The sequence below is a fragment of the Choloepus didactylus genome, chromosome X, assembly GCF_015220235.1.
Source record: "Choloepus didactylus isolate mChoDid1 chromosome X, mChoDid1.pri, whole genome shotgun sequence".
Taxonomy (NCBI): domain Eukaryota; kingdom Metazoa; phylum Chordata; class Mammalia; order Pilosa; family Megalonychidae; genus Choloepus; species Choloepus didactylus.
The window spans coordinates 90,071,434-90,099,409 of NC_051334.1; the positions used below are offsets into that span (position 1 = coordinate 90,071,434).

Below are 27,976 nucleotides of genomic sequence, written 5' to 3' on the forward strand. Positions count from 1 at the left end.
ACACAATTTATATATATACATATAGTTCTAATCACAGGCTAGTAAATGAAGTAATTTCAAGAAAAAAGTTTTCTGTTACAAGAATTCATGTCAATATTGGCATGGTATGGAATGAAAATGAATTCAAGTATTTGGTAAGACCCTTCAGCTTTTAAGACAGCATTTAAAACCACATTCTCAATTCATTAAAAAAAATAAGTTCATTTTCTCCGATAATTTTAAAGTCTGCATAGATATAAATAAATGGAAGAAAATAATACAAAAATTAGCATAATATGGTCAATTTATTTAAACAACACAATTACATGGAACCTAGAATAGGGAATGAGATCCTGTTATTCTGTACAGGTTAATGTAATACCGTGATACATCAAAGAGTATTTTGGGCAGAAAATAAAAAAAGTATTTGCAAAGTCCCCTTAAGGGACTGGGGAAAAGGTGAAATATTAAACTTCCACACCTGGGGAATCCATGATATTCTCATGAGCATTAGGGACTCCCAATTTTCTGGGCCAAGCCCTCAATCTTGGGGCTTGCCTTCATGAACCTTATTCCTGCAAAGGAGAAGCTAAGCCTATTTATAATTATGCCTAAGAGTCACCCACAGAGAACCTCTTTTGTTACTCAGATGTGGCCTCTCTCTCTCAGACAACTCTGCATATAGACTCACTAACACCCCTACATGGGCTATGACACCCAGGGGTGTAAATCTCCCTGCCAACAAGGGACATGATTCCCAGGGATGAGTGTGGTCCTGGCATTGCATGATTAAGAATGCCTTTGTGACCAAAAGGGGTAAAAGAAATGAAACAAAAAGTTTCAGTGGCTAATGGATTTCAAATAGAGTCAAGAGGAAATTCTGGAGGTTACCCTTATGTGGTATATAGATATTTCTTTTTAGTTTCTAGTGTATTAGAATACCTATAAGGAAATACCTGAAACTGTTGAACTGTAATCCAGTAGCCTTGATCCTTGATGATGACTGTATAACTGTATGGCTTTTATCATGTGACTGTGTGATTGTGAAAATCATGTGAATGAACTTCTCTTTATCCAGTGTATGGGCAGATGAGCAATAAAATAAAAACAAAAAATACATAAATAATAGAGGGAGATAAGGGGTATGGGATGCTCTGGGTGTTCTTTTTAATGTTTTTGGAGTAATGAAAATGTTCTAAAATTGGTTGTGGTGATGAATGTAGAACTATGTGATGATACTATGAGCCACTGATTGTATACTTTGGATGGATTATACAGTATGTGAATATATCTCAATAAATTTGCATTAAAAATGGTCATGGAAAGGGAGGTCCTTCATGCTCAGAACTTGCCCTGGCTTGCTCCATGTGTTCTACAGAGAGGCTCCAGCATGGCAGCTTGCCTGACTAGCACCTGCTATCCAGGAGCTGGCATGGAGCCTACAACCATGGGCTGTGGACTACAGAAACCTGTAACTGTGGCTTTGGGAACTGAAGTGGATATCTGCCTTGTTTGAGCAGCTCTTCACTGAGATACTTCAGACCAACATACTAGCAGTTAGACCGGAAACCAGACAACTGATTCTCTTAATGGGTAGACTGCTTGTTTTAATTCATTTTGAAACTATTGGAGTTTAAAGTGAATGAAGTTTTGTCTGTTTTTATTTAATATTTTTCCATAGTTGAAAAATAAGGAAATGGCATATTAAAAAATTACTACACTATGCATTAAAAAATACACCAATATAAGCTACCAACTACCATTATCTAAATCAGAATTTCTAAAACCTAAAAATAAAAGTAGAAAATTGAAAACATTTAAATCATAGTATATAAAAATAATTTTTGGGGGTAAAAAGGCAATACTAAGTATGCTATTCAGAAATCTTTTATCATGTATTCATTCCTGTACTTAAATATTGATTGAACATCCCTGTGCAAAGCATGGGGTGCTGTGATGAGGCATACAAATAAAATCCTTTCCCAAGGAGATAAACAGACATATAGATATGTAAAAAGAATGCAAGACAGAATGTATTACGTAACATAAGAGAATAATAATTAAGGTGGGTAAGCTCATGACGATGAAGGACCAGCAAATGGAACATAAGGATACTAATGACCAGGAAAAGTTGGCATTTGAATTAGACCTGGAAGAATGAGCATTTTCAGAGGGAAAGATCTGTGGGTAGGGTATTCTAGACAAAATAATAAAGGCTTAATAGTGAGATGAAGTAAAAAGTAATGCTGCTTTTAAGAGATCAATAATATAAAAAGTACATTTCTCACTTGATGAGTTCTTTAGTCTCTTCAACAAATGGTGCTGGAAGATATGGATATCCATAAGCAAAAGTATAAAGCGTGATCCTTATTTCACATTACATACAATGATAAATTCAAAATAGATCAAAGGTTATGGGAAGATGGCAGAATAGGTGAGGTAGAACAAACTTCTCAAAAAAAACAGAAGGCATAAAATGCCCAGGACAGAGGTTCAAGAGAAAAACTTCTACAGTGCATAGTGGGAACTTGGATGAAAAAGCAGAGAAATTATGTCTGAAAGGACAGGGAGAGATTATACAACTGGAACCACTGCTGGGGGCTGACAACAGTGAGCAGGCTGGTGAGCAGGGGAGGGAGCAACTCTCCACTCCTGTGCACCCATCTCAGCAATTAGTTGGGGAGATAATCCTTCTCAGGTTCAGACAACAGCAAACCTGTTTTGAATGCATTTACACTTCTTACAAGGAAGCTCATGGTATGCACAGGCAAGAGGTGGGGATAGGTGAGGGCACAAATGGTAGCACCAGGAGCCCCTCCCCCACCTCAGAGGATTGCTGGTGCACAGTGGGCAGGGAGCAGGTCACATTTGAGCTGGAGAATAAGATGGTCAGCCCCACAGCCCAAGAGTAATCCACTCAGAGGCCAGGGAATCACCAGAACCACTGTGCCCTTAAGCAAACAACCTCTCAAACTGCACAGGGCCCACCCTACCACCCAGGAATGACAGTCACCAATGCATATGGAGAACTGCTGTGTTGACTGGATTTCCACCTGGTTTGGATCTGGCCCAGCAGGCAAGCACAATTGGGGAAAAGCTGGCTTGAGGGTAACAGGTAGCTTAAGAGCACCATCTGCTGGGAAGACAGGGAAAGTGCACTCCAGTAAGCTGCAGCTCTGCCAAATTCTATACAAATGTCCAAAAAATACTGCATTTTTAAAATAACCTTATCAAGATAAACAAATGCCCTGAAGTCAAAAGAAAATCACAAAGCACGTAAAGACACAAGATATGGACAAGCCAAACAGTCAAATTATAAAGCTGGGGGAGAACAGAACTTGGAGCAATTAATCAAAAAATTATATACAAACCTTCAAAACAACTTCAATGGGTTAGCTAAAGGAATAAAGGACATCAAGAAAACTCTAGAAGAGCATAAGGAAGAATTTGAAAGAGTAAATAGAAAAATAGCAGACCCTATGGAAATAAAAGATACTGTAGATCAAATTAAGAATATACTACAGACATACAATACCAGATTTGAAGAGGCAGAAGAAAGAATAAGTAAACCAGAGAACAGGCAATTGAATGAGAACACACAAAAAAACAAATGGAGAAGAAAATAAAAAAATTTGAAAAGGATCTCAGGGAAATGATGAAAAACATGAAGCACACAAATATAAGAATCACTGGTGTCCCAGAAGGAGAAGAGTAAAGGGCCCAGAAGAATATTTGAGGACATACTTGGGTAAAATATCATAACCCTTACAAAAGATATAGATATGAAAATCAAAGAAGACCAATGAACTCCAAATAGAATAAATTCAAATAGACCCACTCCAAGACATAGATTAATCAGAGTGCCAAAAGCTGAAGTGAAGGAGATAGTCATGAAACCAGCAAGAGAGAAATGATTCAACACATACAAGGGAAAACACATAAGACTAAGTAATGGCTACTCAGTGGGCACCATGGAGGCAAAAATGCAATGGCATGACATATTTAAGATTCTGGAAGAGGAAAACTACCAGCCAAGAATTCTTTATCCAGAAAAGCTTTCCTTCAAAACTGAGGGAGAGAGTAAAGTTTCACTGAAAAATGTTGAGGGAATATGTTAACAAGAGATCTGCCCTAAAAGAAATACTAAAGGAAGTTTTACTGGCTGAATAAAAAAGGAGAGAGAGGTCTGGAGAAGGGCACAGAATGGAAAATTATTAGTAAGTGTAATTTAAAGGAAAAAAAGAGGGATGGGGAACAAATCTGACAAAGAAAAACGAAAGGATTAGATAGTTGGTTGAATAACTGCCTCCACAGTAATAACTTTGAATGTGAATGGACTAAATGCCCCAATGAAAAGATACAGACTGGCAGAGTGGATTCAAACATATGGTCCATCAGTATGTTGTTTACAATAGATTCATCTTAGACCCAGAGACACAAAGAGATTGAAAGTATAAGGATGGAAAAAAATATTCCAGGCAAGCTTCAGCCAAAAGAAAGCAAGCATAGCTATACTAATATCAGACAAAATGGACTTTAAATGCAAAGACATCATAAGAGACAAAGGCAGAAGCCATATATTAATAAAAGAGACAAATCTCCATGAAGAAATGACAATTATAAATGTTTATGCACCAAATCAAGTAGCTCCAAAGTACAAGAAACAAACATTGGCAAAACTGAACGTAGCAATAGATGCTTCTACAATAATAGTGGGAGACTCCAAGAACACTCTCTTCTATAGACAGAACAACTAGACAGAGGACCAATAAGGAAATTGAGAACCTAAACAACATGATAAATGAATTAGACTTAACAGATATATATATATAGATTGTTACATCCCAAATTTCCAGGATATACATTCTTCTCTAGTACTCCTGGAATGTTCTCAGTATGGATGATATGCTGGGGCACAAAAAAATTTCCATAAATTTTAAGATTGAAATTATTCAAAACATATTCTCTGATGATTGTATAACAATATACCTTATAAGGTGAGACCACATAATTGTCAAAACCTTGTGGCTCACACTCACTTTATCCTGTGTATGCAGAGATGAGTAGAAAATGGGGGACAAAAAATAAATGAATAATAGGGAGGTACAGGGATTTGGGGAAGTTTGGGGTATTCTTCTATACTTTTATCTTAATTTTTATTCTTTTTGTGGAGTAAAGGAAAGGTTAAAAAATTGATTGTGGTGATGAATGCACAACTATATGATGATATGGTGAACAACTGAATGCACACTTTGGATGACTATATGGTATGTGAATATATGTCAATAAAAATGCATAAAAAATCAAGTACTTGGGAATAATTTTAAACAAGGATATAAAAGATATCTACACAGAAAATTACAAAACTTTACTAAAAGAAATCACAGAGGTCCCAAATAGGTGGAAAGATATTCCATGTTCATGGATAGGAAGGCTAAACCTTGTTAAGATGTCAATTCCACCCAAAGTGATCAACAAATTCAATGCAATTCCAATCAAAATTTCAAAAACCTACTTTGCAGACTTGTAAAAGCTAGTTATCAAATTTATTTGGAAGGGAAAGGGGACTCAAACTGCCAGAAACATTCTATAAAAGAACAAAGTCAGAAGACTTACACATCCTGATTTTGAAGCCTACTATAAAGCCACAGAGGTCAAACAGCATGGTACTGGCACAAAGATAGACATGTTGATAAATGGAATCAAATTGAGAGTTCAGAAATAGACCCCCCAGATTGATGGTCAACAGATTTATAAGGCCACCAAATCCACCGAACCGGGACAGAATAGTTTCATAAACAGATTGGGCTGGGAGAACTGGATATCCATACCCAAAAAAATGAGAGGACCCCTACCTCACACCCTATACAAAGATTAACACAGAGTGGAATAAAGACCTCAATATAAGAGACAGTACAGAGAACTTCTGGGAAAATGGCAGAGTAGGTGAGGTAGAAAAGGTTTCTCCTCCATGAAAGTAACTAAGAAGGGGTCGGAGGACACCAGGGACCACAGTTTTGGGGTGTGAATGGGCACAGAGTGTCCCCCACAGTACACAGAGGGGACACCAACAAAAATAGAGGAGAGACAGCAGATGGAGGGATGCAGTGAGTGTGCTTCTGTCGGAAAACCTACCAGCTGGAAGTAAGAAAACAGCTGTGGGGCAAGGGAGTGAGCAGCAGCTCTCCACTCCCATGCACATAACTTGACAGTTTGCTGGTGGGTGATCCTCCATGGTCAGAGAGCAGGGAGCTCCTGTGAGGGAACCTAGAGGGCAGCGTTTGCTCTCCGACCAAGGAAGTCCAGGGGGGTGCAACAGAATGAAGCATGAAAGGAAGAGATGCCATAAGAGTGATTGGTAGCTCCTCCCTCACTCCAGACTCGCAGGCACAAAGCAGCCAGAGAACCGGCAGGCAGAGCCTACATTCCATCTGTGGGGTGCCCTTTATCAGACTCCCTACCTACATGCTTAGGCTGCATTGCAGCCCCAGGACAGGCATTCCCCAGTGCACATGGAGAACAGGTGCACTGACTGGTTCCCTACCTGGTATGGACTCTACCTACTGCACAGGAGAAGTTTGGGGAAGAGCTACTTGACAGTGCCACCTGCTGGTAGGTTAGGGAAACTGCACACCAGCAAGCTGTACCTCAAGAGTGCCACCTGCTGGTAGGATTGGGAAACTTCACTCCAGCAAAACAAATTATATATAAATGCTCAAATAATTCTGCACTTACCAAAATAACACTACCAAGACAACAGAAAATTATGAAGCACCTGAAGGATCTAGAAGATATGGACAGGCCAAATGAATAAATTGAAAAGCCACAAAAGACACAAAATTTGGAGAAATGAATTAAAGAAGTATGAACAAATCTCCAAAACAACTTCAATTAGATTGCTCAAGACAAAATGGAATCAAGAACACATCACAAGAGCATAAAGAAGAATTTGAAAGAGTAAATAAAAAATAGCAGACCTTATGGAAATAAAAGACACTGTGGATCAAATTAAAAACATATTGGAGACACAATAGCAGATTTAGAAAGGCAGAAGACAGGATAAGAGAACTGGAGGGCAGACTAATTGAATTTGAGGACACCAAACAACAAACGGGAAAAAAATACAAAAATCTGAAATGGATCTCAGAGATGATGGGCAACATGAAGTGAACAAATAGAAGAATTACTGGTGTCCCAGAAGAAGAGAAGCGTAACGAAATAGGAAGAGTGTTTCAAGATATAGTTGAGGAAAACTACACAAACCTTCTAAATGACACAAATACGCAAATCAAAGATGCCCAATGAACTCCAATTAGTATTAATCCGAGACATATACTGAGTAGATTGTCAAATGCTGAGGAGGAGAAACTTCTGAAAGAAGCAAAAGAGAAGCTATTCACCACATACAAGGGAAAGAAGATAAGACTAGGCACTGACTACTCATTGGGAACCATGGAGGCAGAAGTCAGTAATATGACATTTTTAAGATTCTAAAAGAGAAAAAACTGCCAGCCAAGAATTCTTTATACAGCAAAGCTCTCATTCAAAATTGAGGAAGACAACAAGATCAGATTCACCAGGAGAACTAAAGGCTCCATACCTCCTTACACTGGTGTGGAACTGTGGGCTGGCAAGTACCACCAGAAGGACAGGAGAGAAAAAGCACCGATTCTAGATGCCTCATAGGATGGTCTCATTCTCAGAGAAACTTGATACTCTCTTCATGAGACCTGGGCCTCTCTATACTGGGAAAATCTGACTGGGGTCAACTATATCTGAGGACAGCCTCTCATAAAAAGGCTACATAGAGGCAGGGCAAGAAACAGATAAACAAGAGGTAAAACATTCTGATCAACTAAATAGAACCTAAGTTAGAGGTCTAGAATAAGTTGAACTGATCAACAGAGGTCAGAGAACAAAGTCAACCAACAAGAAACCCCTAGGCAAAAGAGTGAAAATGAGCTCCAGAACAAACTAATCCAGAAAATGAGATACCTAGAAAACTTAAGATAACAAGCCATACTAGGAAACACAAAAATATGGATCAGCCAAAGGAACAAACTAATAGTACAACCAAGATACAGGAGTTGAGGTAACTAATGCTAAATCAATTCAATGAACTGAAGGAAGATATAGCAAAAGAGATGAAGGATATAAAGAAGGCACTGGATGAACGTAAGAAGAATTCATAAACTTTAAAAAAGAAATGGCAGAACTTACGGGAATGAAGGCCACAATGGACAAGATGAGAAACACAATGGAGGGACACAATAGTAGATTTGAACAGGCAGAAGAAAGGATGAGTGAACTGAAAGACAAGACATTTGAATTCGTAAACACAAAAGGACAGATGATGATAAAAATGGAAAAATACAAGCAGGGTAGTAGGGAGATAACCGACAACATGAAATGCACGAATATATGTGTTATGGGTATCCTGGAAGGAGAAGAGAGGGAAAAAGGGGCAGACAGAATAATAGAAGAAATATTCACTAAAAATTGCCCAACCTGTATGAAAGAAATAAAATTATAGATTCAAGAAGTACAGCATACCCAAACAGAATAGATCCCAATAGACCTACTCCAAGGCATTTACTGATCAGATTGTCCAATGTCAAAGACAAAGAGAGAATTCTGAAAGTAGAAAGAGAAAAGCAATCCATCACAAACAAGGGAAGCTCCATAATACTATGTACAGATTTCTCCACAGAAAGCATGGAGGGGAGAAGACAGTGGCATGATATATTTAAGATAGTGAAAGAGAAAAACTATCAGCCAACAATTCTACATACAGCAGAACTGTCCTTCAAAAATGAGGGAGAGATTAAAATATTTTCAGAGAAAAAGACACTGAGGGAGTTTGTGAGCAAGAGACCAGTGCTAAAAGAAATACTAAAGGGAGTGCTACAGGATGATAGGAAAAGACAGGAGAGTGAGGTTTGGGGAAGAGTGTAGAAATGATTATCAGGAAAGGTAGAAGGAGAAACATGAAAAAGTAAGATATGATATATAAAATCCAAAAGACAAAATGGTAGAAGAAAGTACTGCCCTTACAGTAATAACACTAAATGTAAATGGATTAAATTCCCCAATAAAAAGAAACAGACTGGCAGAATGGATTAAAAAAACAGGACCCATCTATATGCTGTCTACAAGAAACTCACTTTAGACACAAGGACAAAAATAGAATGAGAATAAAAGGTTGGAGAAAGATATTTCATGCAAAAAACAACCAGAAAAAAGTGGGAGTAGCTATATTAATATGAAAGAAATTAAACTCCAAAAGTAAAACAATTAAAAGAGACAAAGAAGGACACTATATTTTAATAAAAGGGTCAATTCATCAAGAAAACATGACAATCATAAATATTTATGCACCAAGCCAGAATGCCCCAAAATTCATGAGACAAACACTGAGATCACTGAAAGGAGAAGTAGACACTTCTACAATAATAGTTGGAGACTTCAATACACCAGTCTTATCAATGGATAGAACATCTAGACAGAGGATCAATAAAGAAACAGAGAATGTTGAATTGTAAGATAAATGAACTAGACTTGACAGACATTTATGGAACACTACACCCAACAACAATAGGATATACTTTTTTCTCAAGTGCTCATGGAACATTCTCTAGGATAGATCACATGTTGGGTCACAAAGCAAGTCCCAACAAATTTTATAATATTGATATTATAAAAAACAATTTCTCGGACCATAATGGAATGAAGTTTGAAATAAATAACAGACAGAAGGTCATAAAATTTACAAATAAACGAAGGCTAAACTACACCCTCTTAGAAAACCAGTGGGTAAAGGAAGAAATCACAAGTGAAATACCTTGAGGCAAATGAGAATGAAAACACAACATATCAAAACTTGTGGGATCCAGAAAGGTGGTGCTGAGAGGGAAATTTATTGTCCTAAATGCCTATATTAAAAGAGAAGACAGAGTAAAAATTGAAGAATTAACTGTTCACCTGGAGAAATTAGACAAAGAACAGCAAACTAACCCCAAAGAAAACAGAAGGGAAGATGTAACAAAGATTAGAGCAGAAATAAATGAAATTGAGAACAGGAAAACAATAGAGAAAATCCACAAAACCAGAAGTTGGTTCTTCAAGAAAATCAACAAAATTTAAGGACTACTACCTAGGCTAACAAAAAATAAAGAAGAGAGAGAGAGCAGATGCCAATAATGGAATCAGAAATGGGAAAGGAAACATAACTACTGAACCTGTAGAAATTAAGGAGATAATGAGAAGACACTATGAGCATCTATATGCTACTAAACTACACAAGTTAGATGAAATGGACAAATATCTAGAAAAGCATAAACAACCAATACTGACTCAAGAAGAAATAAATGACCTTAACAAACCAATCACAAGTAAAGCAATTAAGTCAGTCATCAAAAAGCTCCCAGAAAGGAAAAATCCAGGATCAGATGGCTTCACACGTGAATTATACCAAGCATTCAAGAAAGAATTAGTACCAATCCTGCTCAAACTATTCAAAAAAATTGAAGAAGGAAAGCTACCTAACTCATACTATGAAGCCAACATCACCCTAATACCAAAATCAGACAAAGATACCACAGAAAAAGAAAATTATAGACCAATCTCTTTAATGAATATAGATGCAAACATCTTCATCAAAATACTTGCAAATGGAATCCAGTAGCTCACTAAAAGAATTATACACCACGACCAGGTGGGATTTATTCCAGATATGCAATGCTGGTTCAACATAAGAAAATCAATTTAATTTAATACACCACATCAATACATCAAAGCAGAAGAACCACATGATCATATCAATGGATGCAGAAAAGGCATTTGACAAAATTCAACATCCTTTTCTGATGAAAACACTTCAAAGGATAGGAATAGAAGGGAACTTTTTCAATATGATAAAGGCAATGTATGAAAAACCCAGAGCTAACATCATACTCAATGGGGAGAGACTGAAAGCTTTCCCTCTAAGATCAAGAACAAGACAGGGATGCCCACTGTCACCATTGTTATTCAACACTGTGCTGGAAGTGCTAGCTAGAGCAATTAGGCAAGAAAAAGGAATAAAATGCATCCAGATTGGAGAGGAAGAAGTAAAACTTTCACTATTTGCAGATGACATGATTCTATATGTAGAAAATCCAGAAAATTCTACAGCAAAGCTATTAGAACTATTCAGTGAGTACAGCAAAGTGGCAGGCTATATGATAAACACGCAAAAATCTGTAGTATTCCTATACACAAGGAATGTGCAACAAGAGGAGGAAATCAAGAAAAAAAATCCATTTAGAATAACAACCAAAAGAATTAAGTATTTAGGAATAAACTTAACCATGGACACAAAAGACCTTTACACAGAAAACTATCATAAACTGCTAAAAGAAATCAAACAGGACTTAAAAAAAAATGGAAGAACATACCATGTTCATGGATTTGAAGACTAAATATAGCTAAGATGGCAATTTTACATAAACTGATTTATAGATTCAATACAATGCCAATTAAAATCCCAACAACCCACTTTACAGAAATAGCAAAACCAATAACCAAATTTATTTGGAAGGACAAGGTGCCCCAAATAGCCAAAAATATATTGAGAAAGAGGAACAAAGTGCGAGGTCTCACACTATCTGACTTTGAAACATATTACAAAGCTACAGTGGTCAAAACAGCATGGTACTGTCATAAGGATAGTTATACCAACCAATTTAATTGAATTGAGTGTTCAGAAGTAGACCCTCGCATCTACAATTGATCTTTGATAAGGCGGTCAAGCCAAAGCAACTGGGACAGAGCAGCCTCTTCAATAAATGGTGTTCAGAGAACTGGATATCCATTTCCAAAAGAATGAAAGAGGACTCCTACCTCACACCTTATAAAAAATTAACTCAAAATGGATCAAAGAACTAAACATTAGCACCAAGACCATAAAACTCTTAGAAGAAAATGTAGGGAAATATCTTAAAGATCTTGTAATAGGAGGTGGTTTCCTAAACCTTACACCCAAGGCATGAGCAACCAAAGAACAAATAGAGAAATGCGATATCCTCCAAATCAAACACTGTTGTAAATCTAAGGACTTTGTCAGAAAAGTAAAAGGGCAACCTACACAATGGGAGATGATATTTGGAAACCACATATCAGATAAGGGTTTACTATCCCAAATATATAACGGGATCCTATAACTCAACAACAGAAAGACAAATCCAATTAAAAATGGGCAAAAGACGTGAACAGACACTTTTCTAAAGAGGAAATACAAATGGCTCAAAAACATATGAAAAAATGCTCAACTTCACTGGCTATCAGGGAAATGGAAATGAAAACTACAATGAGATATCATCTCACACCTACCAGAATGGCCACAATATAAAAAACAAAATCACAAGTGCTAGAGAGGATGTGGAGAAAGAGGCACACTTATTCATTGTTGGTGGGAATGTAGAATGGTGCAACCACTCTGGAAGACAGTGTAGAGGTTCCTCAGGGAGCTAAGTATAGATTTGCCATGTGACCCAGTTATTCCATTGCTAAGTATATTCTCAGAGGAACTGAAACTTAAGACACAAATGGACACTTGTAAACCGATGTTTATTGCAGCATTATTCATGATTGCCAGAAGATGGAAACAGTCCAAATGTCCATCAACGGATGACTGGATAAACAAACTGTGGTATATACACACGTTGGAATATTATGCAGCTGTAAGACAGAACAAAGACAAGGAACATATTATGTGGATGATCCTTGAGGACATTATGCTGAGTGAAGTTAGCCAGAAACAAAAGGACAGATACTGTATGGTCTCACTAATATGAACAAACATTAATGAACTTTGAGAGTTAAAAACTGAGAACACAGGCTATGAGGAGATAGAAAGGCGGTAGAGATCAGGCATTTGATGCTGAAGGAGTACAGAATGTTTAGCAGGATTGATTGTATAGATGCACAAGTAGATAGCATAATACTGTGTGATGGTAGCACGGTATTGTAAGTACACTGAACAAAGATGTTTGAGAATAAAGCTGAAAGAGGTGGGATAGGAGAATATAGGACACCAGAGGTAAGATAGGTGATGAAGACTGGGAGTGTATGACTTGGCAAAAACTGAAGTGGACAATGAATGTTACTAAATGTACAAATATAAAAATGTTTTTACATGTGGGAGAACAAATGAATGTCAACTATGCAGAGTGTTGAAAAAGGGATGGTATTTGGAAAAAAACATAATTAAGGCAAACTGGAGTCTGTGGTCAGCAGTAACATCGTAATGTGTTTCCACTGAATATGGCAAAGGCAATACACCAAAGCTGGGTGTGTATGAGAGGGGGATATAAGGGAGGGATATGAGATTCTTGGTAGTGGTGTTTTTTCTGTCCTTAGTATTATATTATATGGTATGTCATGTAATTTTTCTTTTTATCATCTTTTTTATTATTTGCTAAAAAGTAAAAACACTTTTTTGTAGTAATCAATATGTTCAAGTGCTGATTGTGGTGATAAATGTACAACTTTACAATTATACCATAAACAACTGACTGTACACTGTGGATAAATGTACAGTGTGTGAACATAACTCTATAAAATTGTAGGAAAAAATATAATTAGGAGTAAAAGTGTTGGGGAGGGACATGGAGAGAGGGATGTACCTATCTACTGTTGATGGATAGATGGAATGGTGTAGCCTTTCTGGAGGTCAGTGTGGTGGTTCCACGGAAGGTTGAGTGTGTATGGGCCAAGGGGAACTGCAACCTCATTATGGTGTTTAGTTGGAGGATCTGGGAGTGGAGATATGGGTGGACATTTGCACACTGGTGTTCATGAAGGCAGTGTTCATGATTTGCAATGGATGGAAGTGGCCTAAGGGTACAAAGACTGAGGAATGGGGTGGTGAACTGTGGTGTGTGCCTACAATGGAATATTGAGCAACTACTAGAGGGAGTGAAGTTGTAAGACATGTAATGTGGTGAATGGATCCTGCACACAGCATTTTGATTGAAGTACATCAGAAATAAAGGCAGACACTATAGTGCCTCACCGATATGGACTGACTACAATATGTAAACTCAGAAGTGAAACTTAGAACACAGCCTAAGAGGTGAATGATTATTGTAATGGTCCCTGGATTGTAAGCTCTTGCAGCAGTCAAATCTATTCCTGAATTGTAATGGCTATCTCCAAACTTTGAGATGCTGATCCCTTAGTGTGTGGCCTGATTGGTCTCTGGAACATTGGATGTCTCTGTGACACCTGAAACTCAGAGCTAGAGCTCGGCAGATATGAATGTCAGTACTAGTGCATATAGCAACTGTTAAAAAAAAAGGCTTAGGGTTGCCCAGGCTTCATTTACTGATATGAATGAAGCGGATCTAGTTGGGACTGGGGCAAACTGGGCCAAAGGGTAAAAGTGTAAACTGACTGCGGTTTAAGGCTTTGGCTTCCATGTGAGACTGGGGGAGGAGATGTCTGTTTGGTGCAGGATCTACATTTTCTAAACAGTATAACTCTACAGTCAGTTTGTTCAAACACCACGATTGCAGAGAGCTTTGAATGGGAAGTGGGATGTGGTGGGTTTGTATAGGTTAGAGTGGGACAGTGACATACCCAGGGTGATTTGGGCAGAGAATAAAAATATATTTGCAGGGCACCTCTGAGGAACTGGGGGAAAATGCGGAAGGGTTGGACTTCCTCATCTTGTCTGATGCTGATGTCACAGACATTGAGGACTGGCGGTTTGATATGCCGAGCCCTCTATCATGGGACTTGCCCTTGTGAAGCTTGTTACTGCAAGGGAGAGGCTAGACTCGCATATAATTTTGCCTTAGAGTCTCCCCCTGAGTGCCTCTGTGTTGCTCAGATGTGGCTCCCTCTCTCTTTCTAACTGAGCCACTTTGTTGGGTGGACTTGCTGCCTCTCCCCCATGTAGGACCTGACTCCCAGGGGTGTAAATCTCCTTGGCAACACAGGATATGACTCCCGGGGATGAATATGGACCTGGCATTGTGGGATTAGGGGCACCTTCTTGACCAGGAAGGGGATGCAAGTTGAGGCAGGGTGAAGTATAGGTGGCTGGGGGATTTCAGGTGGAGTCGAGAAGTCACTCTGTTGGACATTCTTGTGCACTGTATAGATAACACCTCTTGGGTCTTGGTGTGCTGGGGTGGCTGGAAGTAAATACCTGAAATTGTCAAACTCCATCCCAGTGGTCTGGACTCTTGAGAACAATTGTATAACAGTGTAGCTTGAAAGGGGTGATGGTGTGATTGTGAAGGCCTTGTGGATCACACTCCCTTTATCTAGTGTGTGGATGGATGAGTTGAAAAATGGGGACAAAAACTAGGTGAAAAATAGGGTGGGATGGGGGGGATGATTTGGGTGCTCTTTTTTACTTTTGTTTTTTATTGTTATTCTGATTCTTTCTGATGTTAGGAAGATGTTTGGGGATGGATTGGGGTGATGAATGCATGACTGTGTGATGGTGTTGTGGACAGTTGATTGTGCATCATGGATGATTGTATGGTATGTGAACATATTTCAATAAAACTGAATTTAATTAAAAATTGAGGGAGAGTTTAAAATTTCACAGACAAGCAAATACTTGAGAGAATCTGTTAACAAGAGACATGTCCTGCAAGAAATACTAAAGGGAGTTCTACCAGTTGAAAAAAAAAGAAACGAGAGAGACGTCTGGAAAAGAGCACAGAACTGAAGAGTTAATAGAAAGAAGAACTTAAACAAAAAAAAAAGAGAGAGGGTAACTTAAAGGATAAGATAGCTGGTTCAAGAATTCCCTTCAAAGTAATAACTTTGTATGTGAATGGACTAAACTCTCCAATTAAAAGATACAGACTGGTAGAATGGATTAAAAAATATGACTTAGCGATATGCTGTTTACAAGAGACTCATCTTAGACCCTGCAACACAAAGAGACTGAAACCGAAAGGATGGAAAAAATATTCCACAAACACTGAATTCAAAAGAAAGTTGGGGTAGCTATATTAATATCAGAAAAAATAGACTCTAAATGCAAAGATGTCATAAGAGACAAAGAAGGACAATATACATTAATAAATGCAATAATTCACCAAGAAGAAATAACAATTATAAATGTTTATGCACTCAATCAAGGAGCTCCAAAATAAATGAGACAAATATTGGCTAAACTGAAGGGAACAATATAAATGTCTACAATAATATTGGGAGACTTCAATACAACACTGTCTTCTATAGAAAGAACAACTAGACAGAGGACCAATAAGGAAACTGAGAACCTAAACAATATGATAATTGAATTGACTTAATAGATGTAAACAGATTGTTACATCCCAAACTATAGGATATACATTCTTCTCTAGTGCCCATGGAATGTTTTCCAGGACAGATTATATGCTGGGGCACAAAAAATGTTTCAATAATTTTAAAAAGATTGAAATTATTCAAGGCACACTCTTTAACCACAATGGAATGCAACTAGAAATCAACCACAACCAAAGAAATAGACCTTTCAAAAATAAATGGAGGTTAAACAACACACTCCTATACTAACCAGTGGGTCAAAGAAGAAATTGCAAGAGAAATTGGCAAATATCTAGAGATGAATAAAATGAGAACACAACATATCAAAACCTGTGGGATGCAGGGAAGGCAGTGCTGAGAGGGAAAGTTACAGCTATAAATGCATATATCCAAAAGCAAGAAAGAGCTAAAATAAAGACCTACCTGAACAACTAAAGAGGCTAGAGAATGATCAGCAAACTAACCCTAAAGCAAGTAGATGAAAAGAAATAAATATTAAAGCAGAAATAAATGAGCTGTAGAACAAATAAAACAAAAATAGAATAAATAAAACCAAAATTGGTTCTTTGAGAAGATCAAGACTGTCAGATCCTTAGCTAGAATGACAAAGTCAAAAAGAGAGAACACCCAAATAAACAGAATCAGAAATCAGAAAGAGATAATTACTACAGATACCAAAGAAATAAAAAAAAATCATAAGAGGATATTATGAACAACTGTATGCAAACAGGCTAGATAATTTAGAGGAAATGGACAATTTCCTGAAAACACATGAACAACCTAGACTGACCCAAGGAGACCTCAACAAACCAATCACAATCAAAGAGCTCCAATCAGTCATCAAAAACCTATCTACAAATAAAAGCCTAGGGCCACATGGCTTCAAAGGGGAATTTTACCAAATGTTCCAAAAAGAACTGACACCATTCCTATTCAAACTTGTTCAAAAATTGAAGAAAAAGGAACACTACCTAACTCATTTTATGAAGCTAATATTACTCTGATACCAAAACCAGATAAAGACACTACAAAAAAGGAAAACTTTAGTCCAATCTCCCTAATGAATATAGATGCAAAAATCCCAAACAAAATACTTCCAAACTGAATCCAAAGGCACATTAAAAGAATTATACACCATGACCAAGTGGGGTTCATTCCTGGCATGCAAGGGTGGTTCAACATAAGAAAATCAATTAATGTAGTACAACACATTAACAAATCAAGAGGGAAATATCAAATGACCACGATAGAAGCTGAAAAAGCGTTTGACAAAATTCAACATCCCTTTTTGATAAAAACACTTCAAAAGGTAGAAATTGAAGGAACCATCCTCAATATGATAAAGGGCATATATGAAAAACCCACAGCCAGCATAGTACTTAATGGTGGGAGACTGAAACCTTTCCCCTAAGATTGGGAAAGAGACAAGATGCCCACTGTCACCTCTATTATTCAACATTGTGCTAGAAGTTCTAGCCGGAGGAATTCATCAAGACAAAGTTATAATAGGTATCCAAATTAGAAAAGAAGTAAAACTGTCATTATTTGCAGAGGATATGATCTTGTATTTGAAAAATCCTGAGAAATTGACTACAAAGCTACTTAAGCTAATAAATTCAGCAGAGTGCCTGGATATAAGATTAATGCATAAGTCAGTAATATTCCTATACACTAGTAATGACCTAACTGAGGAGGCAATCAAAAAAATCCATTCATGATAATAACTAAAAAAAATCAACTACCTAGGAATAAATTTAACCAAGGATGTAAAAGACTTCTACACAGAAAATTACAAAATTTTACTAAAAGAATTAAAAAAGACCTAAATAGGTGGAAAAACGTTCCATGCTCATGGATAGGAAGACTAAATATTAACATGTCATCTACCCAAACTTACTACAGATTCAATGAAATTTCAATCAAAATTCCAACAACCTATATTCTAGACTTGGAAATGCTAGTTACATTTATTTGGAAGGGCAACTGATGCCTCAAATTGCCAAAAACTTCCTAAAAAAGAAGAATGAAATGGGAGGACTTACACTTCCAGACTTTGAAGCCTACTACAAAGCTAGAATGGTCAAAAAAGCATGACAATGGCATAAAGATAGACATATTGATCAATGGAATCAAATTGAGAGTTCAGAAATAGACCCCAAATAAATGGTTGACTGATTTTTTTATAAGGCCCTGAAATCCACTGATCTGGGACAAAACTGTCTCATCAACATATGAGTTTGGGAGAACTGGGTGGCCTTAACAAAAAAGAATGAAAGAGGACACTTACGTCACACTCTATACAAAAATTAACTCAAAGTGGATCCAAGACCTCAATATAAGAGACAATACCATAAAACTCCTAGAAGATAATGTAGGGAAACATCTTCAAGGCCTAATATTAGGAGTTCACTACTTAGACCTTACACCCAAAGCACAAGTTATGAAAAACAATAGATAAATGGGAACTCTTCAAAATAAAAAGCTTCTGTACCTCAAAGGACTTTTTCAAAAAGGTAAAGAAGCAGCTACCTCAATGGCAGAAAATATTTGGAAACCATATATCTGATACAAGTCTGATACTGTATATCAGAAATGTATAAAAAAATCCTACAACTCAATGACAATAGTATAAACAGCCCAATTATACAATGGGCAAAAGATATGAAAAGACATTTCTCTCAAGAGGAAATACAACTGGCTAAAAAACATGAAAAAACATTCATTTTCACTAGCTATTAGGGAGATGCAAATCAAGACCACGATGAGATATCATCTCTCACCAATAAGAATGGCTGCCATTAAACAAACAAGAAACCACAAATGCTGGAGAGGATGTAGAAAAATTGGAACTCTTATTCATTGCTGGTGGGACTGTAAAATGGTACAGCCACTCTGGAAGACAAGGGAGTCATTTAAAGGCATGCATCCCACAGATTAACACTGCAAATATAAATAAGTGCTTGCATGATCTACTTCTAATGTATTACACTGGTACAAAGAGTTAACAACAGAGTGGTATACGGGAAAAACTATCTATCGCATATTATAGACTATATTTAATAGGAATACCTCACCAGTACTACACTAATACTAGGGATAAATAATTAGGGGCTGACAAGAGCTTTGGGGTGTTTTGGGTTACTACAATTGTTTAAAATTGAGAGTGATGATGATTGTACAACTAAGTGAAGATAATGTGAGACATTGTTTATCTTGGACAGAATACATGCTATGTGAAATTAGGAACCACCTACTTAATGAGTCAAGCCCTTGATCTTGAGGCTTTCTCTTGTGAAAATTATGGCTGTGAAGGGGAGGCTAAGCCTACCTACAATTATGCCTACGATCACCTCCAGAGAACCTCTTTTGTTGCTCAGAGATGGCCTTTCTGTCTCTAAGCCCAACTTTGCAAATAAAATCGTTACCCTCCCCACTGTATGGGACAAGACTCCTAGGTAGTGAGTTGCCCTGGTGATGTGGGACACAACTCCCAGGAATGAGTCTGAGCCTGGCATTGAAGGATTCAGAAAGCCTTCTTCACCAAAAGGGGGGGAAAGAAATGTAACTAAGTTTTCAGTGGCTAAGACATTTTAAATAGAGTCAAGAGGCTATCTTCAAGGTTACTCTTACACAAGCTCCAGCTAGATAGTCCAAATGGCCACAGTATGCCAAGCTCTAATCAACTGTAGTCCTAAAAATACTAAAAAATGCCTAGGTCCAATATGAGTCTCTATAAAAGTTTCACCCACTAAGTTTACTTTTCAGAAACTTAAATCCTCCATAGTGTTCCTATGCCAGAGAAGTCCCCAAAGCCAGAGGCAATACCTCTTCAAGAACATCAACCAGATGTGCCCTTCTCCCTCATAAGTCGACACCCTTTTTCAACATGAACAAGTTAGTATGGTCACTCCCCAGATATCTCTGAAGATTGAGAAAGTGATCAAATGAGAAAGAGGGTTAGCAACAGACAAGATAGGATTTAATAAAGGACTATGAATACTAAATCTTTATATAATTTTTTTTTAGTTTCTACAGTAGTAGAATAGCTAGAAGGAAATAACTGAAATAGTGGAACTGTAACCCATAAGTCTTTAAAATTGCTCTATAACTACTTGTTAAATCATACTTTGAAAGTTATCACCTTTCTGTTTACATGTTACACTTCACACTAAGGAAAAAACTGAAATTGTGGAACTGTAAACTGTAACATTCTTTGAAATTTGCTAACTATTTGTTAAATCATATTTGAAAGTTATCACTTTTCTGTATATATGTTATATTTCACGATAAGAAATGTACAAAAAAATGGATCAAAGACCTATATAAAAGAACCAGGGTAATAAAATTCCTCGCAGAAAACTTTGGGAACCATCTTCATGATCTTTTGTTAAGCAATAGTTTCTTAAACTTTACATTCAAATCACAATCAACAAAATAAAAAACAGACAACTGGGACCTCATCAAAATTAAAAAAAAAAAAAAAAAACTTGTCCGTCAATGTACTTTATCATGAAAGTGAAAACACAACCCACTCTATGGGAGAAAATATTTCAAAACCACGTATCTCATAAGGGCTTGGTATCCTGAATACATAAAGAAATTTTACAACTTAAAAAAGAAAAACAACTGATTTATAAAATGGGCAAAATACCTGAACAGACATTCTGCCAAAGATGATATATAAATGGCCAAAAAGCACATGAAAATATTGTTAACATCATTAGCTATTAGGAAATGCAAATCAAAAGCACAATGAGATATAATTTCAAACCACTAGAATAGCCACTCTTAAAGAAACAGAAAATTACAAGTGCTGTGGGAGGATGTGGAGAAATAAAAACATTTCATTGCTAGTGTAGGAATGTAAAATGGTGCAGCTGCTGTGGAACACAGTTTGGCAGTTCCTCAGAAAGCTAAGTATGGAATTATTATATGACCCAGCAATCCCACTTCTAGGTATTGAAACTAATTGAATTGACACTGAATTGAAAGCACGGACATGAACAGATACTTTCACATCAATTTTCATAGTAACATTATTCACAATTGCCAAAAGATGGAAACAACCCAAGTGTCCGTGAACTGATGATAGTATAAGGAAAAAGTGACATACACATACAAAGGAATATTATCCAGCAATAAAAAATAATGAAGTTCTGATACATGTGACAACATGGATGAACCTTAAAGGCATCATGGTGAGTTAAATAAGCCAGACAGAAAAGAACAAATATTGTATGCTCTCACTGATATGAAACAATTAGAATAAACAAACTCATAGAGTCATAATCTAGAATATACAGTACCAGAAGCTGGGCTGGGAGTAAGCAATGGAGAGAAAATGTTTAAATTACACAGCTTCTATTTGGGATGATCATAAGTTTTGGTAATGGTTGGTGGTGATGATATTACAATATTGTAAAAGTAACTAATAGCACTGATGTATATATATGAATGTTGTTAAATGGGATATTTTAGGTTGTATAAATGTTACTAGAATAAAAATTTAAAAAAAAACAGCATGGACTGTAAAACGCAGTGAACCCTATTATAAATGATGGACTACAGTTAATATTATAATTATTAAAATGTTCTTTCATGAATTATAACAAATATACCACACTAATGCAAGGTGGTAATAATAGGGGGGTATATGCAAACTCTGTATTTTATGTGTTTTATGCATGATTTTTCTGTAAACCTGCAACTTCTCTAATCAAAAAGTAGGAAAACAATTAAAGATTAGTAAATATATTAGAGACTATACAAGCCAACAACCTGAGGTCAAAAATTCCAAGATGTTACCATAATTTTCATAAGAAAATGAAAATTAAGATTTTTTTCACCAGGTAGAATTTTAACTAATTTTTGACAAGACAATCATGAATTTGGCTGTTTACATTCAACCATAAGCTCAATAGGAAAGACTTGTTTGTGAAACGACATTCCCCTATGCACTGAAAGTGGGCTGAGTACAGGCTTTTTAAAAATATTAGGATTTGAATTAGGACTCAAAGTATCTTTTAATTCTAGTAAATGTCAATTAACTTAAAAACAAAGAAAATTATTTTCATGGCTTCACAAGCAAATCAATTTATCTCAATAGTCATTGAACATCTACTATATTAAAGACATTTTACTAGGCTCTACAAAGGATAAAAAGATTAGTAGGATGAAGTCACTGTCCACATGAAAGATACAACTGAGAAGAGCAGCTAAGTGTACATATAACTATAATATAATTAAGAATATAAATGCCCTAAGACTGATTAAAGTGCTCTGAGGTTTCAAGAGAAAAAGGTTACAATGGATAACAATTACCTCATCTCCCATCTGCGGGACAAATGGGGAACGTCGTGGGATGGTATCCAAGATCCACTGAGGGGCCAACCATTCTTCACTGGGCTCAACTGCCATAGAAACCAGTCCTCCTTTCTATAACATAGTTCACAGATATATAAACCATACATGTATGAACAGTAGTATGAAAAATAACAGGTAGAGAGTGTTAGAAACATCAAGTTACAATAAAATCCACAATATACAAATTTTTTTTTAATCATCATTTTATTGAGATATATTCACATACCACGCAGTCATACAAAACAAATTGTACTTTCGATTGTTTACAGTACCATTACATAGTTGTACATTCATCACCTAAATCAATCCCTGACACCTTCATTAGCACACACACAAAAATAACAAGAATAATAATTAGAGTGAAAAAGAGCAATTGAAGTAAAAAAGAACACTGGGTACCTTTGTCTGTTTGTTTGCTTCCCCTACTTTTCTACACATCCATCCATAAACTAGACAAAGTGGAGTTTGGTCCTTATGGCATTCCCAATCCCACTGTCACCCCTCATAAGCTACATTTTTATACAACTGTCTTCGAGATTCATGGGTTCTGGGTTGTAGTTTAATAGTTTCAGGTATCCACCACCAGCTACCCCAATTCTTTAGAACCTAAAAAAGGTTGTCTAAAGTGTGCGTAAGAGTGCCCACCAGAGTGATCTCTCGGCTCGTTTTGGAATCTCTCTGCCACTGAAGCTTATTTCATTTCCTTTCACATCCCCCTTTTGGTCAAGAAGATGTTCTCCATCCCACGATGCCGGGTCTACATTCCTCCCCGGGAGTCATATTCCACGTTGCCAGGGAGATTCACTTCCCTGGGTGTCTGATCCCACGTAGGGGGGAGGGCAGTGATTTCACCTTTCAAGTTGGCTTAGCCAGAGAGAGAGGGCCACATCTGAGCAACAAAGAGGCATTCAGGAGGAGACTCTTAGGCACAAATACAGGGAGGCCTAGCCTCTCCTTTGCAGCAACCGTCTTCCCAAGGGTAAAACTTATGGTAGAGGGCTCAACCCATCAAACCACCAGTCCCCTATGTCTGTGGTCATGTTAGCAACCATGGAGGTGGGGTAGGCAAATACCCCTGCATTCTCCACAGGCTCCTCAAGGGGGCACTACATCTTTTTTTTTTTTTCCTTGTTTGTCTTTTTTCTTTTTTTTTTTTTTTAACTTTCCCTTCTTTTTTAAATCAACTGTATGAAAAAAAAAGTTAAAAAGAAAACAAACATACAATAAAAGAACATTTCAAAGAGACCATAACAAGGGAGTAAGAAAAAGACAACTAACCTAAGATAACTGCTTAACTTCCAACATGTTCCTGCTTTACCCCAAGAAAGTTACATAATATAGCAACATTTCAGTGAACTTGTTCCTACTACATCCATCAGAAATTAACAGACCATAGTCATTTCTGGGCATCCCCAGAACGTTAAATAGCTTATCTGTTCTTCTTGGATTATTGTTCCCCCTTCCTTAATTGCTCTCTACTGCTAGTTCCCCTACATTCTACATTATAAACCATTTGTTTTACATTTTTCAAAGTTCACATTAGTGGTAGCATATAATGTTTCTCTTTTTGTGCCTGGCTTATTTCGCTCAGCATTATGTCTTCAAGGTTCATCCATGTTGTCATATGTTTCACCAGATCGTTCCTTCTTACTGCCGCGTAGTATTCCATCGTGTGTATATACCACATTTTATTTATCCACTCATCTGTTGAAGGACATTTGGGTTGTTTCCATCTCTTGGCAATTGTGAATAATGCTGCTATGAACATTGGCGTGCAGATATCTGTTCGTGTCACTGCTTTCCGATCTTCCGGGTATATACCGAGAAGTGCAATCGCTGGATCGAATGGTAGCTCTATATCTAGTTTTCTAAGGAACTGCCAGACTGACTTCCAGAGTGGCTGAACCATTATACAGTCCCACCAACAATGAATAAGAGTTCCAATTTCTCCACATCCCCTCCAGCATTTGTAGTTTCCTGTTTGTTTAATGGCAGCCATTCTAACCGGTGTTAGATGGTATCTCATTGTGGTCTTAATTTGCATCTCTCTAATAGCTAGTGAAGCTGAACATTTTTTCATGTGTTTCTTGGCCATTTGTATTTCCTCTTCAGAGAACTGTCTTTTCATATCTTTTGCCCATTTTATAATTGGGCTGTCTGTACTATTGTCATTGAGTTGTAGGATTTCTTTGTATATGCAAGATATCAGTCTTTTGTCAGATACATGGTTTCCAAAAATTTTTTCCCATTGAGTTGGCTGCCTCTTTACCTTTTTGAGAAATTCCTTTGAGGTGCAGAAACTTCTAAGCTTGAGGAGTTCCCATTTATCTATTTTCTATTTTGTTGCTTGTGCTTTGGGTGTAAAGTCTAGGAAGTGGCCTCCTAATACAAGGTCTTGAAGATGTTTTCCTACATTATCTTCTAGGAGTTTTATGGTACTTTCTTTTATATTGAGATCTTTGGTCCATTTTGAGTTAATTTTTGTGTAGGGGGTGAGGTAGGGGTCCTCTTTCATTCTTTTGGATATGGATATCCAACTCTCCCAGCCCCATTTGTTGAAAAGACCATTATGGCTCAGTTCGGTGACTTTGGGGGCCTTATCAAAGATCAGTCGGCCATAGATCTGAGGGTCTATCTCTGAATTCTCAATTCGATTCCATTGATCTATATGTCTATCTTTGTGCCAGTACCATGCTGTTTTGGCAACTGTGGCTTTATAATAAGCTTCAAAGTCAGGGAGTGTAAGTCCTCCCACTTCGTTTTTCTTTTTTAGAGTGTCTTTAGCAATTCGAGGCATCTTCCCTTTCCAAATAAATTTGATAACTAGCTTTTCCAAGTCTGCAAAGTAGGTTGTTGGAATTTTGATTGGGATTGCATTGAATCTGTAGATGAGTTTGGGTTAGAATTGACATCTTAATGACATTTAGCCTTCCTATCCATGAACATGGAATATTTTTCCATCTTTTAAGGTCCCCTTCTATTTCTTTTAGTAGAGTTATGTAGTTTTCTTTGTATAGGTCTTTTACATCTTTGGTTAAGTTTATTCCTAGGTACTTGATTTTTTTAGTTGCTATTGAAAATGGTATCTTTTTCTTGAGTGTCTCTTCAGTTTGTTCATTTCTAGCATATAGAAACATTACTGACTTATGTGCATTAATCTTGTATCCTGCTACTTTGCTAAATTTGTTTATTAGCTCTAGAAGGTGTATCGTCGATTTCTCAGGGTTTTCTAGATATAAGATCATATCATCTGCAAACAATGACAGTTTTACTTCTTCTTTTCCAATTTGGATGCCTTTTATTTCTTTGTCTTGCCGGATTGCCCTGGCTAGCACTTCCAGCACAATGTTGAATAACAGTGGTGACAGCAGGCATCCTTGTCTTGTTCCTGATCTTAGAGGGAAGGCTTTCAGTCTCTCACCATTGAGTACTATGCTGGCTGTGGGTTTTTCATATATGCTCTTTATCATGTTGAGGAAGTTTCCTTCAATTCCTACCTTTTGAAGTGTTTTTATCAAAAAGGGATGTTGGATTTTGTCAAATGCTTTTTCAGCGTCTACTGAGATGATCAATTGATTTTTCCCTTTCGAGTTTTTAATGTGTTGTAATACATTGATTGTTTTTCTTATGTTGAACCATCCTTGCATGCCTGGAATGAACCCCACTTGGTCATGGTGTATGATTTTTTTAATGTGTCTTTGGATTCAATTTGCAAGTATTTTGTTGAGGATTTTTGCATCTATATTCATTAGGGAGATTGGCCGGTAGTTTTCCTTTTTTGTAGCATCTTTGCCTGGTTTTGGTATTAGATTGATGTTAGCTTCATAAAATGAGTTAGGTAGTGTTCCATTTTTTTCAATGTTTTGAAAGAGTTTGAGTAAGATTGGTGTCAGTTCTTTCTGGAAAGTTTGGTAGAATTCCCCTGTGAAGCCATCTGGCCCTGGGCATTTATTTGTGGGAAGATTTTTGATGACTGATTGGATCTCTTTGCTTGTGATGGGTTGGTTGAGGTCTTCTATTTCTTCTCTGGTCAGTCTAGGTTGTTCATATGTTTCCAGGAAATTGTCCATTTCTTCTACATTATCCAGTTTGTTGCCATACAGTTGTTCATAATATCCTCTTATAATTTTTTTAATTTCTTCAGGATCTGCAGTTATGTTACCTTTTTCATTCATTATTTTGTTTATATGGGTCTTCTCTCTTTTTGATTTTGTCAGTCTAGCTAGGGGCTTGTCAATCTTGTTGATCTTCTCAAAGAACCAACTTTTGGTGATATTTATCCTTTCTATTGTTTTTTTGTTCTCTATGTCATTTATTTCTGCTTTAATCCTTGTTATTTCTTTTCTTGTACTTGGTTTAGGATTGGTTTGCTGTTCATTTTCTAGCTTCTTCAGTTGATCCATTAGTTCTTTGATTTTGGCTCTTTCTTCCTTTTTAATATATGCGTTTAGTGCTATAAATTTCCCCCTTAGCACTGCTTTTGCTGCATCCCATAGGTTTTGGTATGTTGTGTTCTCATTTTCATTTGTCTCTATATATTTAGCAATTTCTCTTGCTATTTCTTCTTTAACCCACTGATTGTTTAGGAGTGTGTTGTTTAACCTCCAGGTATTTGTGAATTTTCTAAGTCTCTGATGGTTATTGACTTCTAATTGTATTCCATTGTGGTCAGAGAATGTGCTTTGAATAATTTCAATCTTTTTAAATTTATTGAGGCTTGTTTTATGTCCCAGCATATGATCTATTCTGGAGAAAGTTCCGTGAGCACTAGAAAAGTATGTGTATCCTGGTGATTTGGGATGTAATGTCCTGTAGATGTCTGTTAAATCTAATTCATTTATCAGATTGTTTAGGTTTTCAATTTCCTTATTGGTCTTCTGTCTGGTTGATCTATCTATAGGAGAGAGTGATGTGTTGAAGTCTCCCACAATTATTGTGGAAACATCAATTGCTTCCTTTAGTTTTGCCAATGTTTCTCTCATGTATTTTGTGGCACCTTGATTGGGTGCATAGACATTTACGATTGTTATTTCTTCTTGCTGAATTGCCCCTTTTATTAGTATGTAGTGGCCTTCTTTGTCTCTCAAAACATCCCTGCATTTGAAGTCTATTTTATCTGAGATTAATATTGCTACACCTGCTTTCTTTTGGCTGTAGCTTGCATGAAATATTTTTTTCCATCCTTTCACTTTCAGTTTCTTTGTGTCCCTGTGTCTAAGATGAGTCTCTTGTATGCAACATATTGATGGTTCATTTTTTTTTGATCCATTCTGCGAATCTATATCTTTTAATTGGGGAGTTTAATCCATTTACATTCAACGTT

At 36.8% G+C, this 27,976-nt stretch overlaps 1 protein-coding gene across 1 annotated transcript in view; it reads right to left on the reverse strand.

Moving 5' to 3' along the window:
• The window catches only part of BRWD3 (bromodomain and WD repeat domain containing 3), a 227,938-nt gene that overhangs the window by 49,275 nt on the left and 150,687 nt on the right, over positions 1-27,976 (reverse strand). Inside the window, 1 exon segment of the mRNA XM_037821172.1 lies at positions 22,612-22,727. Coding sequence (XP_037677100.1) covers positions 22,612-22,727 — 116 coding nt within the window.